The sequence below is a fragment of the Desmodus rotundus genome, chromosome 9 (genome assembly GCF_022682495.2).
Source record: "Desmodus rotundus isolate HL8 chromosome 9, HLdesRot8A.1, whole genome shotgun sequence".
NCBI lineage: Eukaryota > Metazoa > Chordata > Mammalia > Chiroptera > Phyllostomidae > Desmodus > Desmodus rotundus.
In genome coordinates this window covers 42,151,347-42,166,423 of record NC_071395.1, presented here as the reverse complement: position 1 = coordinate 42,166,423, position 15,077 = coordinate 42,151,347, and the positions used below count along the sequence as shown (strand labels likewise).

At 49.0% G+C, this 15,077-nt stretch overlaps 1 protein-coding gene and 1 pseudogene across 2 annotated transcripts; both read right to left on the bottom strand.

The window, feature by feature from the left end:
• Positions 1-4: 4 nt before the first annotated feature.
• On the bottom strand, positions 5-4,464 carry SHFL (shiftless antiviral inhibitor of ribosomal frameshifting). 2 transcript variants are annotated; one of them, XM_053911077.1, is made up of 8 exons: positions 4,072-4,464; positions 3,479-3,751; positions 3,247-3,296; positions 1,839-1,877; positions 1,556-1,705; positions 996-1,099; positions 745-899; positions 5-231 (listed from the first exon to the last, which is right to left on the bottom strand). In XM_053911077.1, the coding sequence occupies exons 1-8, from the start codon at positions 4,451-4,453 to the stop codon at positions 5-7; spliced, it is 1,380 nt and encodes a 459-aa protein (XP_053767052.1). In that variant the 5' UTR covers positions 4,454-4,464. The 2 variants fall into 2 exon arrangements, with proteins under 2 accessions (XP_053767052.1, XP_024412785.2); XM_024557017.3 differs by having other exon boundaries at positions 3,479-3,602; positions 4,072-4,230.
• A 5,476-nt stretch (positions 4,465-9,940) lies between these two features.
• Positions 9,941-10,492, bottom strand: LOC112301400 (translationally-controlled tumor protein-like; annotated as a pseudogene).
• Positions 10,493-15,077: the final 4,585 nt, after the last annotated feature.

The following is a 15,077-nucleotide window of genomic DNA, read 5'->3' as shown; positions in this document are numbered from 1 at the left end:
AGGGTCACTCCCCGTGCCCGCCATCCTCCTCCTCTTCCTCCTCCTCCTCTTCTTCCTTCAGGTCCTCCAGGATGAGGTTGTCCAGGTGTTCTAGGAGGCCCCCCTGGCTCAGGCAGGTGGCCACAGTGGAGCCACTGCTGATGTGGGGGTTGCTGGGGTGCAGGACTTTGGGCAGGTGGTTTTGCTTCCGGCTCTTGGGGTGTGCACAGGATGTCCCAGGCACGTGGGGTTCTGGGAAGGGAGGGGTTCTGAGACCCACAGGCTTGAGGTCACATGAGACTCTGGGGGCAAGGGGTCTGAGGCTGTGGGGGATCTGGGAAGGGGAGGAGCTGAGGCCACAGACTCAGAGCTATAAGAAGTTCAGAGTTGAAAGATACAGGTGTCAAAGCCACAGGAGACCCAGGGACATGGGCATCACCTGAGACTCCAGGAGACAAAACAGGAACCAAGAATACAGAGACCACAGAGGCAGAGACCATGGGACACTGGAGTATGGGCCACTGGAGGAAAATTACAGAGCCTCATGGGCAAGACCACGGAAGGTGGCTGATGCCATGGGAGGTAGTGTTGAAGGCCACAGAGACTGGGGTGGGACATAGAAGACATGGAAGGAGGGGCCGATGCCATGGGGAGTGGCCACAGGGACTGAGACCTTGGTACTTAAGATCTCAGAAGTTGCTGAATCAAGGCCAAACAGACGGCCCAGAGACAGGGGAGGCCACAGGGCACATACCAGGCCCTTACCTCGCCGGTTGTAGCAGTCAGCAGCTGAGCAGGAGTGGGTGTGGGTGCTGCGGTGCCCTGTGTCCCGGTCCCAGCGTGGAGGGAGGATCCGTGTCGGATACACGGGAAAGCCACATCCATAGCAAGGGGACGGGGACCCCATCTGTGCCCAGCCCCTGGGGGCAGGCAGGGCCATAAGGGTCCGAGGGTGAGGGTGAGGCTGGGCTGGGGTGGGGCCAGGGCAGGGAGGGCAGGGGTAAGGGGTGCCTCACCGAAAGTTGTGCCGGCACTTTGGACAGTGGAACTCAGCCACACCCCACATCTTGTCACAGGGCACTGGCTCATAGCGCTTCCGGCATTTCCTACACCGGGACACCTGCGGGTGTGGAAAAGGGAACAGGCTCCCTGTCAAAGGGGAGCTCTGGTAGCTTGATTATTGGCCACAGTGGGAATATTTACACCATGGAAATAGGTAAACACTACAAATCTGGGGTCCCTCCCATGCTGCAAGTGCTGGTTCTTAAGCATGTACCACCATCCCACCAATGGTCAGCAGGTCCAGAAGTCAGATTTGGGGTTGTGGTTTTAGGGTCAGGTTTGATTTCTGAGGTAGCTGTCAAACTGTGGAGTCAAAGTCAAGCTCTTGGGTAAGGGGTGAGCTCCTCAAGTTAAAGGTCAGACATCCAGCTCAGGGTGGGAGCTGGGGTCTGAGATTGAGGTTGAGCTCCCAGAGGCTGATGTTCTTAAATCAGAGCTTCAGACACTGAGGATGGGGATTGGGAGTGGAGTTTAGGGCAGTCAGGAGAATCGAGGCCAGGGGTTGAGTTATCACCTCCTTCCGCTGAGGCACACGGCGCCACCAGACATGGTCACAGGAGGAGCAGGCAAACTGCCGGTCCACGGCAGGGATGAGATCTTCCTGGGCACGTTGGAACATGCGCAGGTTGGCTTCTGTCAGCGGCAGAAGGGAGGTGGCCACTGCCTGGGGAATTGGACAGGTGGGTATTACAGTGTGGTACCCCTCTTCCCCCCAAATAAACACATGTCAGCTCTACTCTCCGACAGACATACCTCTCCCCCTGCTCTTCCTCCCCATTCCCATGTCTTGGACTCACCTGGATGTCCTGGTCCTGCTTCATGTCCTCTGGTGGGTCCTGGGTGGAGACACCAGGGGCAGAGGCTGAGGATTCAGCTCAGGCCTCTTTTCACCTTATTTATTGGGGGAGGGATCTTGGCCCCATATAAGAGTAGAGTGTTCCTAACTCACAGGGAGCTGACTGAGTGGCACTCGCTTACTCACTTACCCTTACAGCAGTCCTGAGAGGTGGGCTCACTTGTTATCCCCACAGCTGAGATGGGGAAACTGAGGCCCAGACCTGGGGGAGGGCTTGCCTGAGATCACCTTCAGTGAGTGTGGTGAGGCAGGTCTGGACCTCATACTTCCATCCTGCCTGCAAATGTCATATACTTGTTGGCATTGGAACATTGCTTCTCTGAGATCATTCTGCTTTAGGCTACGTGTTCCAGCTCTGGGTTCAGACAGAAGCAAGTTCGAGGCCCCCCCTGCCCCCGCATTACTTCCAGCTGTGGGAATGTGGCCAAGCCACCTCCCCCACCCCCGGGTTCCTAATGAGGGGTATCTCAGAACCCAGACTCTGACTCTGTGTGGCTGGGGATCAAGTCCCAGTGGCCTCCCGCATACTGCATAATCCTGGCCAGTGACTTCCTCGTTCTGTGTCTCGGTTTCCTTGTCCATAAAATGAGGCAATAAATAATACGGCCTGTTTCATGGGGCCACTGTGGCAATGAAATGAGTCAACAGGTAAAATTCCTGGAGTCCTGCTGCAAGGGAAGCGCTCCATCAATGCTACTCTGCTATTGTTTTACCATACTCCTTATACGTATATATGCAAATGCAGAAATGTAAAGAGTATAATACATATTTTATTATACTCTTTAACAACTCAATGCTGGGTCTTTCAAGAAGGCAAAATCCACGGTGCATCAGCCACCAGAGCCATGCAGAGGGCAATGTGGCCATGATGTTCCTGTGTCTCGAAGCCTTTCATCCATCCATCCACCCACCCATCCAGCACTTGAGCTTCCCTGCCCCTCTCTCTTCCTCATCTCCTGCTCATCCCAGACTGTGCTCCTTCGCTCACACCATTCTCTCCTCTAGAAGACCCTTTCTGACCCTTCCATTCCCAGGGATCACTCTTCTCCAGAGAGTTGGCAACACATCCTCTAGGAAGCTTTCTCTGACCTCCAGAGCTCCTCTATGATGACATTAATCCTGGCTCGTGTCACTGGTTAGTTTCATGTCTCTCTCCCCCATTTAATACCATTGGCATGTAATGAACTGTTTGCAAGCTCCTGGCTGAGAAGTGAAGAAGTAAATGTGGCTGGACCATAAGTTGTGGACTGGCAGTGCACTGAGGGGGCTCACTACGGATGGATGGGCTGGGTTCCCACTGTTTTCCCTCCCCAGTTACCTTGTCCTTTGGGGAGAGGGGGGCAGTTTACCTGGGCATCCAGGTCATTACTCAGTTCCTGTCCATCTTTCTGCTTTACCCCTGGTGGGGAGAGTAAGTGTAAGTGAAGGGCCCTTGAAGGATCTTGTGGGAATTTCAGGTTCCCAGAGCCCCAATACAGACCAAGAGAGGATCTAAACGCCTTTCTCCCTACCTCACCGACCACGCTCCCCTCGCACGGAACCCCCACCAGAACCAGAACCCCAGCCCGCCTGCCCGCTCACCATACACGATGGAGCGGCCCACTCCGGTGTGGTCGCTGCCAAATTTCCTCATCAGAGTCCCCGCCTTCTTGGAGGAGACCTTCCCATGAAACTTCTCCCGGAGGCGCCTGACACTCTTCTCCAGCTGGGGTATGGAAGGGACAGGTGGGCTCCGAAGGTGTAAGGGGAAGAGCGACCGCCCCTCCCCCATCTCTAGTCTTTCTCCTCTCGGCCCGAACGTGACCCTCGGTTTTGGCCTCAGCACCTCCCATGTCCATCCCTCCAAGGCATTTCCTGGAAAAAGCCAAAGTCCCCACCGGGCTTTGGGAAAGGGTGTGGACTGGGGCGAGCGTCCCAGGCTCGGGAGGAGGCCGGCCAGGTAACCCCTGGCCTCTGACCCTTGACACTGCAGCCCCCGCTTTTCGTCGAGGAGGCCGCATTTGGCTCAGGGGGAGGTGGCAGTTGCTCTCCTTCCTGAGAGGGGTACAAGCGCCAACCAGGGAAAGGTCTGAGCTACGGATGGAGCACCCAGGAACTGCGAAGCCCCCTTCACGGCCCCTGCCCCTCCCTGGCATCTCTCGCGGGCCCCCAGCCCAGTCGTAGTCATCTCCTACCTCCACACCTTCTTGAGACATGGTGGCGGCCGCGCAGGTACCCGAGAGGGTCCGCACTGCGCGCCCGGCGCCCCCCGTACTTGGGCGCGCCCGCCGGTCCAGCGGCGCGCAGGGCAGGGGGCGGGGCTCCGGACCAGCTCCGCCTTTCCTTCCTGGCCCCTCTTTCGCTTTCGATGGGTGGGTGGGGGGCTGTCCACTGGCTCCGCCCCGGCTCCACCCCTGCTCTTGCGCCCCAAACCCAGGAGGGCTCCTGGGGTCTGCACCCTGCGGCGGAGCGCGCAGACCTTGGGTGGAGGAGGCGGTGCGGCCTCTGCAGTCGGTCACATGTCCCCACGCTGCGCGGGGTCCGCGTCTTCACGTCCCTCGTGGGGCGGGGCTGCATGGAAAGGCCGCGGCGAGTCTCCTGCTGCTGGCCCCCGCAAGCTAGCGTTCCCCTGGTTCCTCTCTGTCTCCCCTCCCCCAGGAATCAGGCGCTAAGTAGGACCAGGGCCCCACCTCTCTCTGAGTCTTTTATCTGGCCAGATTCCCTCTCTGAACCTCAGTGTACCCCTCTGTAAAATGGGGATGATAAGAGTGACTACACTGTAGGCGTGTGTGGGTTTGTGTGCTTGCGTGGGTATTTGCCAGAATTCGAGACCCCGGGTAGAAGGTTTGGTAGCTCCTGGCATGCGAACTAGGAGGCGAACTAGTCACCGCCCCCCCTCCCCCTCGTTGTCAGTCCGAAGGGACTGGCTTTGGGGCTTTGGGGAGGTGCTTGTAAAAACACGGCACGACAGTTCTAGCCCTGTCGGCACTGGGGGCTGGAGGGGTCCTTAGAAGGGGCTCTGACCCAGCCCATAGGCAGCAGGGATGGCTTCTTGGAGGAGGGGACCGCTTGACGTTTGAGGTTTTAGCTAGGCGAATGATAAGAGTGGGGAGGAGGAAACAGCTGGTGCAAAGACCCCAGAATCAAGAGAGAGTCTGGTGCTTCGGGCCAGGCCTTCTCAACCTCCTCACTGCCGACATTTTGGGTTGGAGAGTTCTTTGTGCTGTGCGCTGTAGGACGCTGAGCAACATCCTTGCTGTACCCCCTCTAGATGCCAGTGGCGCCCCTCCCCCAGTGGTTGACAACCGGAAACGTTTCCGGACGTTGCCAGATGTCCTCAGGGGGGCAAAATTACATTAGAACAAATGACTCAATTTTTTTCCCAATTGTGCACCCCTATCAGTAAAAATGTTGAAGCTCTACCCCCAGATGGATATTCCTTTATAAACGACATACAAATACAGTTATACCAATAGATTCTGCAGATTATTTTATAATAATATATTTATTACATAAATATATTCTTTAGCAAACAAAAAATGGAGATTTAAAAAATAGGTGTTCTAATGTTTTCTACTTGACTCCCAAAGCTTTGTCTGTGTGTGTGTGGAGATGACTCCATCAGTGAATGCAAACAGTTCATGGCTCTCTGTGGCTGAACGGTGAACTTTCAGGCAGGGATGGGGGTCTGGAGGCTCCAAGCGGACCTGGGATTTTGTCTTGAGGGAAGTGGGGAGATGTGCAGGGGCTTTCCCCTAATAGTTGCCAATTACTCCTTACCCAGTGGAAGGGGGGGTCACAGCTATGTCCCACCCCCTGGCCAGGGTGGGCACCAACTGGGCAGGAAACAAGTGGGAGACTGATCCAACTATGACAAGAGTCAGGACTGCTAGATTCTCCTAATAGTGGCCGCCATAGTGAGTGCTTACTCTGCGCCAGGCACTCTTCCAGGTACTGTGGATAGAGCATCGAACAAAACTAGGACCCTGCCCCCGGAGAGCTGGCATTCTAGTAGGGGAGACAGACAAGAAATTTTATATATACACACACAAACACACAAACACACACTGGAAAGAAGTGCTGGAAGAAACATGAACTGAGGTAGGGAGATGGAAATAAGGGCGTCAGAGGGGGCGATGGGCAGTAACCTCCAAGGGTAGACCTGAAGGAGGTGGGTGAAGAGAATCCCAGACAGAGCCAACAGCAAGTACAAAGGGCCCAAGGTGGGAGCATGGGACTGCTGTTAGCAGTTGTAGAAGTTCTCTATCGCTGCATAACAAATTGTCTCCAAACTTATTGTTTCAGATAGTTTTTGTGGGTCAGGAATCCAGGAGCGGCTTTGCTGGGCTTTTCCGGCTCAGGGTCTCACAGGGTTGCTGTCAAGATGTCTGTGGGGGCTGCAGTCACCTGAGGGTCTGATTGGGGCTGGGTGATCTGCTTCCTGGGTGGCTCACTCACATGGCTGGCAGGTGGGCGCTGGTTGGTGGAATGCCTCAATTTCTCCCTCCTTGAAATGCCTGAGTATACTCCCATCTTGGCAGCAGGCTTCTCCAGAGCAAGTGATTCAAGAGAAGGGAAGGGGGTGGAAGTTGTATCTTTTCATGACCTAGCCTGGGAAGTCACATTGTATCACTTCTGCCTCCTTCTGAACTTTCAAACTGAGTCACTGGATCCAGCCTAAGACCAAGCACAGGAGAATAAAGACCCTGCCCTCTCTCCTCCCACACTCCCATCTTCTGCTGGAGCCTCTCAGTGGCTGCACCAGAAGGCAAGGAGAGCAGGGAGCCGGCCATGTCGTCAGCCTCTCAGGGCACAGAGTTAGGGGAGAAGAGGGAGAGTTGATCTGGAAGGACAAACAGAATATCTAACTAGAGTATTGAATGTTAGCATTGTACATTAACAGAAAAGCAAACATTCTCAGCGATCACATGGGGGCGCTGCCTACCCACCAACAGCTCTGTTTGAAGTTTTTTTTTTGTTTTTTTTTGTTTTGTTTTATTTTATTTTATTTTATTTTTTTGTAGGGGGAGGGCTAGATGTGGCTGGCTGTGCACTGGTGTGAGCATTACTGCATTTTATCCTTTGTCTTTATAAAAAGGTGTGGAAAGGGAGAAAATGGATGTGCTGAAAACAATGACTGAGTCAAATTGGAGCTCATTTAATCCATTCATTAATTTGACAGATATGTATGTATCAGGTGTTTCCTATGGCACAGGTGTGGTGCTGGGCAGCATCTCTGCCCTTCCAGAGTCATAGCCTTAATAGAAAGAGAAACATGAAGCAGATGATATTGCAGGTAATTGTTTAATTATATTTATGGTATATTTCACTTCCTCCCCTCACCCATCCCCCCGCCCCCCTCCTGCAATGGAGAGAACCATGAGAAAGGATAACACATGGGAACCTGACCTGGTTAGGGTGGTCGGGGAGGACTTCATTGGGAAGGTGCCTCTTGAGCTGAATCCTAACACTTTCTGAAACACTGTGCTATGTGTTTTAAAATATATATCTCACTTGATCCTCATAGCAACCCTATGAAGTGGGCAGTAGTGTTATAAATGGGAGAACAGGGTTTTTTTTGGTTGTTTTGTTTTTCTGATTGCAAGAATCTGCTCATGGGGTGAATAGGAGTTATCTAAGTGAAGAGGTTCAGGGCAGAGGGAGCAGCGTGTGCAAAGGTCCTGAGGTGGGAAAGGGCTTGGTCCATTGCAGGAAGTGGAAAGTCAATGTGGCTGGTGAGAAGAGGGGATAGTGGAGGCAAGTGAAGCTTGGGCCAAAAGCCGCAAATCTTGACCCTCAGCTGGGCCCTTTGAGGTTTAAGCTGGTGACCATATGTTTAATTATAGAGGAGGTGGACACAGTTGAAGCATGTGTATGCTTTTTGCAATCTAGTCAGACTTCCCCTCAGTTTAACCAAATGAAGACATTTGGGAATGCCCAGAATTGGAAGTAGGGAAATCTTGACACTGTTGGAGAGGGCGTCCCTTGTTAGAACCTTTGGAGAGGGCAACTTGGCAAGGCCTACTAAAGTATTAAGCATGCTGAATTAACCATTTCTTTCATTTCCTGTATTCTGATGCTGGGGCATCTGGGACCTTGCCGACGCTGGGGGCACTGTCCCTCCCTGGCCACACAAAACCGTCTGTGGGCCTTTCTGTACGTGGGCCTCCGTGGCACCTTTACTTTTCACATTGCACATTTCTCCAGCAACTGAGTTAGTTTTGGCAACGAACTTTCATCACTTTTGTAATTAGAACTAAAATATACACAGTAAGATAAATTCAATCTTTTAAAATCGATTTGAGAGAGAGAGGACGGGAGAGAGAGAGAGGAAGGGGAAGAGAGAGAGAAGATGCATATGAGAGAAAAATGTCAATCGGTTGCCTCCCATATGTGCCCTGACCAGGGATTGAATCCACAACCCAGGCATGTGCCCTGACCAGGAATCAAACCCGTGACCTTCTGGTGTGTAATCAGCTGAGCCACCTGGTCAGGGCACTCCAATTTTTTTTTTTAAACAACATGTGTGAAACCCTGGAAATACATCTTTGGCAATGACACTTAACTGGTAAGAAGGAATTTGGGATTTCATAATTTGTGTAGTCCTCAGTAAATAGAAATCCTTTACAACACAGAAATCTGTTGTTTGCGTTTTGCGAAATTAGCTTTGAACACATTTCCAGGAAGGCATTACGTGCAGAAGTTGAGTAACTTGTCTGGGGCTCAGATGGACCTGGTGAGTGGAGAAATCATAGTAGCAAAAGTACTCTTAGTGTGTCCAGGCCTTGCTGGGTGCCAGGCACTCTGTGGGGTGTCCTCTGGGCTCCAGCCTATCAAGTCATTCTTAAGTATTCTTCTTAGGTGCCACTGTCTCTTTCGCAAATGAAGAACCCAAATTTCAGAGCACTTAAGCAAACCATGCAGGACACCCAGCTGGTAAGTGGCATAGCCAGAACTCGAACTCAGGCCAGCTGATGGCAATATTCCTTCAAGCTGAAATTTTTTTTTAAAGATTTTCTTTATTTATTTTAGAGAGAGTGGATGGGAGGGAGAAAGAGAGGGGGAAACATTGATGTGCAAGAGAAACCTAGATTGGTTGCCTCTCACACACCCCCAACCAGGGACTTGGCTGGCAACCCAGGCATGTGCCTCGACGGGGAATCAAACCAGCAACCTTTCAGTTTGCAGGCTGGCACCCAATCTACTACGCCACACTGGCTAGGGCTACGATCTCTCTCTTTAATGGTAGCTCTAGGGATCACAATATACATACTGCAGTTTTCCTGGTCTACTTAGAATTAACATTTATATTTTACCACTTTGGATGGAATGCGAAGCCACTATTTAGTCCCCCCCCCTTTATGTTGGGGTTGTCACATGGGCAACATCCACATACATTGAACATCAGTCATTGTTTTAATTTTGGGTTTCAGCCATCAAATATTTTAAAGAACTTAAGGGGGAGAGAGAGAGAGTCTATTATATTTAACCAGAAATTTATCATTTCTCTTGGTCTTTGTTCCTGAAGTTTTAACTTTCTTTCTGGTATTATTTTCCTTCCATTTGAAGAACTTCCTTTAATCATTTTTTTTAGAGCAGGTTTGCTAGCAACAAATTTTCTTGGTTATTCTTTGAGAATGTCCTTATTTAACCTTCATTCCTGAAGGATATTTTCACTGCATATAGAATTTTAGGTTGACAGTTCTTTTCTTTCAGAACCTGAAAAATATTGTTCCACTGCCTTCCACCCTGCGTGTTTCCTGATGAGAACTCTGCTGTCCTCGAGATCATTCTTTGTGTGCAATGGCTGGTCCCTCCTTGGCTGATTTCAGCAGTTTTTCTTTGTCTTTAGTTTTCAGCAGTTGTGTTGAAATGCATTTTATTTTTGGACAACCTCCACAACATGTTTTTCTTAAAAACAATGCCTCCACTCCAAATAAATCAAGGTCAAAATAAATGAAGGGCTTAAGATACCATCAGTCTCATTTGTCCTAGTGATGGTGTGTGGATGAAAAGCGGCAGCCAGTTATGATGACAGGTCACAGATCCAAACTGTCAAAGTTCTTAATGTTTTTCTACTTCTAAACCATCCTTAAGGAAAATCTTACATGGGGCCACTCCATCCTCATGGTAGCCCAGCAGAACAACCGTGCCATCTGGATTTATGTTTTCACCAATAAAGAACAGGTACTTTTGAAAGTAGCGAGGATGTGCTGGATTTGTTCTGCAGCCCCTGTCATAAAAGGCTTTACTCTTTCTGGTTTCAGTTCTTCAAGTTTCCCTGTGATTGATTTCATGTCATCTTTGATGTACTTCCTACAGGCTTCCTTTGTGAAGCCATTTTCTTGCCATTGATGGTTCACGACAATCTCAATATAAGTGATTACTGTACATTTGGTACCTTTGCCCTGAGCGTGGAGGCATTTCCACCAATGAGTGAGTCATCAGTGTTACCCTCTGTTCCATCTCCAGGCACAGTCCATCTTCGATCTCCCGGATCTTATAGATGGAGGACATATTGTGGCTGATGAGGTCCTGGTAGATGATCCTGATGGTGGCTGGAAGGAGACAACAGTGGCACTGGCTTGGCAGAAGTCCACAGCTTGGAGGGAGCATGGTGCAGCCCAAGCTGCTGTCAGGGGGATCCAGCAGGAAAGCTTTTGATTATGATGGGTCCAGGCATGGATTTCTTTGACTTTATTCTGCGTGGGGTTTGCCGAACTTCTTGAATCTATAGGTTTGTGTTGCTTGTGTTGTATTTGTGGGGTTTTCAGCCATTATTTTTTGAAATATTTTTTCTGTGTTACGCTCTTTTCTCCTGTCTTTCTGGGACTCTGATGACAGGAATGTTAGACCTTTTAGTCCCACATTCTGTTGTTGAGATTGGGTAATTTCTTTTTTTCTTTTTTTAAGATCGTATTTATTTATTTTTAGAGAAGGGAAAGGAGGGAGAAAGAGAAGGAGAGAAACATTAATGTGTGGTTGCCTCTCAAGCGCCCCCTACTGGGAACCTGGCCCACAACCCAGGCATGTGCCCTGGCTGGGAATTGAACCAGTGACCGTTTAGTTTATAGGCTGGCACTCAGTCCACTGAGTCACACCAGCCAGGGCATCTTCTTTTCTTAAGTAAGTTAATATTTATTACATTTTTCTCTGACCCCCCCTTTCCTTTGACTTGAGAAGCTGAATTTTCTGCATCAGATTATTGCAATGTTTAACCTGAACTTATAAAAGAAACAAAACGAATGTCATGTCATTAAAAAATAAAGTCCTTAATCTATGGCAGAGTGGAAGTATAAACTGCCAATCCTATTAAGATCTAAGTTAGTAATACACATGAAAGTTTACATTTACCCACTAGGAGCCAACTGAAAGAGCTCCCAGTGCCCACATGGGAATGATTTCAGCAACAGAATCAAGTAGAATCTGGATTATAAGCCGAGTAAATATCCATGAGTCCTTACTGATGTAAATAAAGAATTGAATAAAATAATAAATGAGGGGGAAGAGACGAACCTCCCCTGCAGAAGAGTTTTAAATGATTCATGTAGATACTCCATCCTTTAGAACGGACTGCACAGATCAACTTCCTTCCAGGGAGCACAGTATGGAAAAGGGCGTGGGGACAGTAGTCTCAGAGCAGAGAAACCCGGCAAACACCACCTCAGTCAGCTGGTTATGTATGACAACACCAGTCGTCATAATGTCGATCATAAATGCCTTTGATGTAATATGATGGGAGGGGCACTTTATTTCTGTGACATTCCTTCCCCAAACCTGTGACCCCACATGTCTAATCATAAGAAAACGTCAGATACATTCCAGCAAAGGGACATCCTACAATATTCCTGAACAGTACTTCTCAAAACTCTCAGGGGCATCAAAACAAGGAGAAGTCTAATAAATTGTCCCGGCCACAGGGAGCCTAAGGAGACATGACAACTAAATGTGATATGGTACCCTGGGTAAAGTCTTGGAAAAAGACATTAGGTGATAACTGTGGACTTCAGGAAATAATAATGTATCAGTATTGGTTTATTAAGTAAAACAAATGTATTATAATAATGGGAGGTGTTAATAGTAGGGGAACCACAACCACAGAGATCGGTTGCCTCTCTTGTGCACCCTGACCAGGACTGAACCTGCAACCCAGGCACGTGCCCCGACCTGGAATTGAACGAGCGACCTTTAACTTTGCGGGACTACATCCAACCAACTGAGCCACACTGGTCAGGGCCAAAGAGAGAATCTTGAAAGCAGCAAGAGAAAAGAAGTTAGCTACCAATAAGGAAGCTCCCATAAGACTTTCAGCTGATTTATCAATAGAAACTTTGCAGGCCAGGAGGGATTGGCAAGAAATATTCAAAATGTGGAAAAGTAAGACCTAACATTAAGATTACTGTACTGAGCAAAGCTATTATTTAGAATCGAAGGATAGGCAAAGAGATTTCCAAGTGAGAAAAAGTTAAAGGAGTTCATCCCCACCAGACCACTATTACAGGAAATGTTAAAGGGTCTTCTTTAAGAAGAAGAAGAAAAAGATTAAAAACATGAACAATGAAATGGCAATAAATCCATATCTATCAACAATTGAATCTAAAAAATTAAACAAACAGAACAGAAACAGACTCAGATACAGAGAACATTTTGATGGTTGCCAGATGGGTAAGGGTTGGGGGGTAGGTGAAAAAGATGAAAGGATTAAGAAGTAGCAATTGGCGTTACAAGATAGTCACGGGGATGTAAAGTGCAGCATAGGGATCATAGTAATATTCTAATAACTATACATGGTGTCACACGGGCATTGGATTTATTGGGGTGATCACTTAGTAAGTTACATAATGTCTAATCACTGGGGTGTACATCTGAAACTAATATAACATTGTATGCCAACTTAAACTGAAAAATAAAACAATTTTAAAAGGAAAAAATAATAAGGGAAATTTGCAAGAGTATATAAGAGTTCTTTGTACTATTTTCCCAGTTTTTCTGTAAATCTAAAACTAATATAACAATAAGACCTATTTAAAAAGTGTCCCCGCCCTGGCTGGTGTAGCTCAGTGGATTGAGCATGGGCTGCGAACCAAAGGGTCACTGGTTCAATTCCCACTGAGGGCACATGCCTGGGTTGCAGGCCAGGTCCCCCCAATGGTGGCCATATGAGAGTCAACCACACATTGATGTTTCTCTCCCTCTCTTTCTCCCTCCCCTCCCCTCCCCTTTCTCTAAAAAGAAATAAGTAAAATCTTAAAAAAAAACAATTGAGTTGTCACATTTAAAAAAAAATAAAAGTGTCCCCACCTTTTGCCATGGAGGGACATATGTACATGGTAGTGAGTGCATAGACTCTGCAGCCAGATTGCTTGGGTTCAGACCCCGAGCTCTGTCACTTACTATCTGTGGTTGGCAGCCTCCAAGATTGCCCCGATGATCCCACCTGCTGGTAGTCATGCCCAGCGTAGTCCTTGCCTACTCTGCATAGTGCTGGCTCCTTTGACCAATAGGGTATTTTGGAGATGACGTTGTGTGCTGTATGAAGCTAGGTCATAACAAGACATCCTGGTTTCCTCCTTGCTCTTCCTCTTGGAACACTTGCTCTGGGGAAAGCCAGCTGCCACATCGTGATGAAATCCGAGCTGCCCTGTGGAGAGGTGCACGTGGCAAGGCACTGAGTCCTCCCCTTAACAACCACAACCGACCTGCCAGCCATGTACGTGAGCTACTGCGGAGGTGGCTCCTTCAGCCCGCCAGGACTTCAGATGACAGCAGCCTCAGCTGACATCTTGATTGTCACCTCATGAGAGATTCCCTGAGCCCAAATTATGCAGCTAAGCTGCTCCCTGGGGATTCCTAACTTGCAGAAACTGAATGATAATAAGTATTTATTGCTTTAAACCTCTAAGTTTTAGGGCAATTTGTTGGATAGCAATAGATAACTAATGCAGTAACTCAGAGGTAGGCACTCGCCCCCCCCCGCCCCCCCCCCCCCCCCCGCCGTGAAGCCCAGATAAGAAATATTGTACATTTTCAGGTTGCGAACAGTTTTTGTTGCACATTCTCCTCCTCCTCCTTTTTAACCCTTGAAAAATGTGAAAAACATTCTTGGCTTGAGGGCTGTACAAAAACAGGTCATGAGCCTCCCTCCCTTCCCCCCTTCTCTTCCTTCCTTCCTCCATCCTTCTCTTCTTTTTCCCTCCATTCCTCTCTTTCTTTTTATCTCTCCCTCCTTTTTCCCCCTTCTCCCTTCCTTCTCTCTCAACCTCTCTTTTACTCTTATTTATTCAATCATTCATTCAGCAAAATGAGCATGTACTGTGCACCAGGACCCAAAGGAGCTGCGTCACTAAGACAGACAGCTTCCCTGCTCTCCTGGGGCTCCTGGCCCAGGGGAGAAGGACAGCAAAGGTGCAGGTAAAGAACCTACATTATGCACTGTGATGTTTACTCTGAAGGGAACAAGGAGGCTACAGGGAGAGATAACTTTGGGGGAAGGGTCCAATTTCATCTAGCCAGGGTGGCTAGATAAAGGAGGCCTCTTTGAGCAGAGATTCGAAGGATAGGCAAAAACAGTGTTGGGAAGTGGGCAGAGGGAACAGCTTGAGCAAAGGCCCAGAGGCAAAAAACAGCTTGGAGTTTCCGGGGACCATGGAGGCCACTGTGGCTGGAGTGGAGTGAGGCAGAGTAGAGGGACAAGGGGTCAGGGAAGTGACAGGGCCACAGTACAGGGCCTTGAAGGCTGGAGTGTGAGAGCAATGGGAGCCTAGGAGGTTTTTCAGCAGAGGTTGTTGTGACCTGATTTCCTTCTGACTGTTGTGTGTATTGTAGCAATTCTACTCCCTCCCCATGGACTTTTATCTGCCTCACTGATACTAAGGCTAGTGAATGTTTATTGAGCACTTAGTATGTGCTAGGCACTAACAACTGTCTGAAGGAAGTAATGTTAAAGACAAGGAAACCAAAACTCAGAGAGGTGAGCTCCACAGCTCCAGCTTCCTCCTCAGGTTTTTGGCCATCATCTCAGTTTCCACCCATCAGCCAGCTGCGCCTTCTACCACAGGAATGATCAATTCCTCTGCTGCTCAAAAGCTTTCCACGGCTCCCCACTGCCCTTGATAATAACCAAGCCCTTTGGCTTGTTATTCAGAGCCCTTTATGAAGTCAGCCTTCCTCGCAGCCTCCCCAGTCCCATCTTTCTCTTCCT

Bases quoted from the DNA above. Each gene is read 5' to 3' on its own strand.
- SHFL (XM_053911077.1), bottom strand. From the start codon at position 4,453: ATGCAGCCCCGCCCCACGAGGGACGTGAAGACGCGGACCCCGCGCAGC. The intron at 3,752-4,071 runs GTAGGAGATGAC...GGCTTTTTCCAG, and splicing joins TGTCTCAAGAAGGTGTGGAG to GAAATGCCTTGGAGGGATGG. The intron at 232-744 runs GTAAGGGCCTGG...CTCCCTTCCCAG, and splicing joins TGACTGCTACAACCGGCGAG to AACCCCACGTGCCTGGGACA.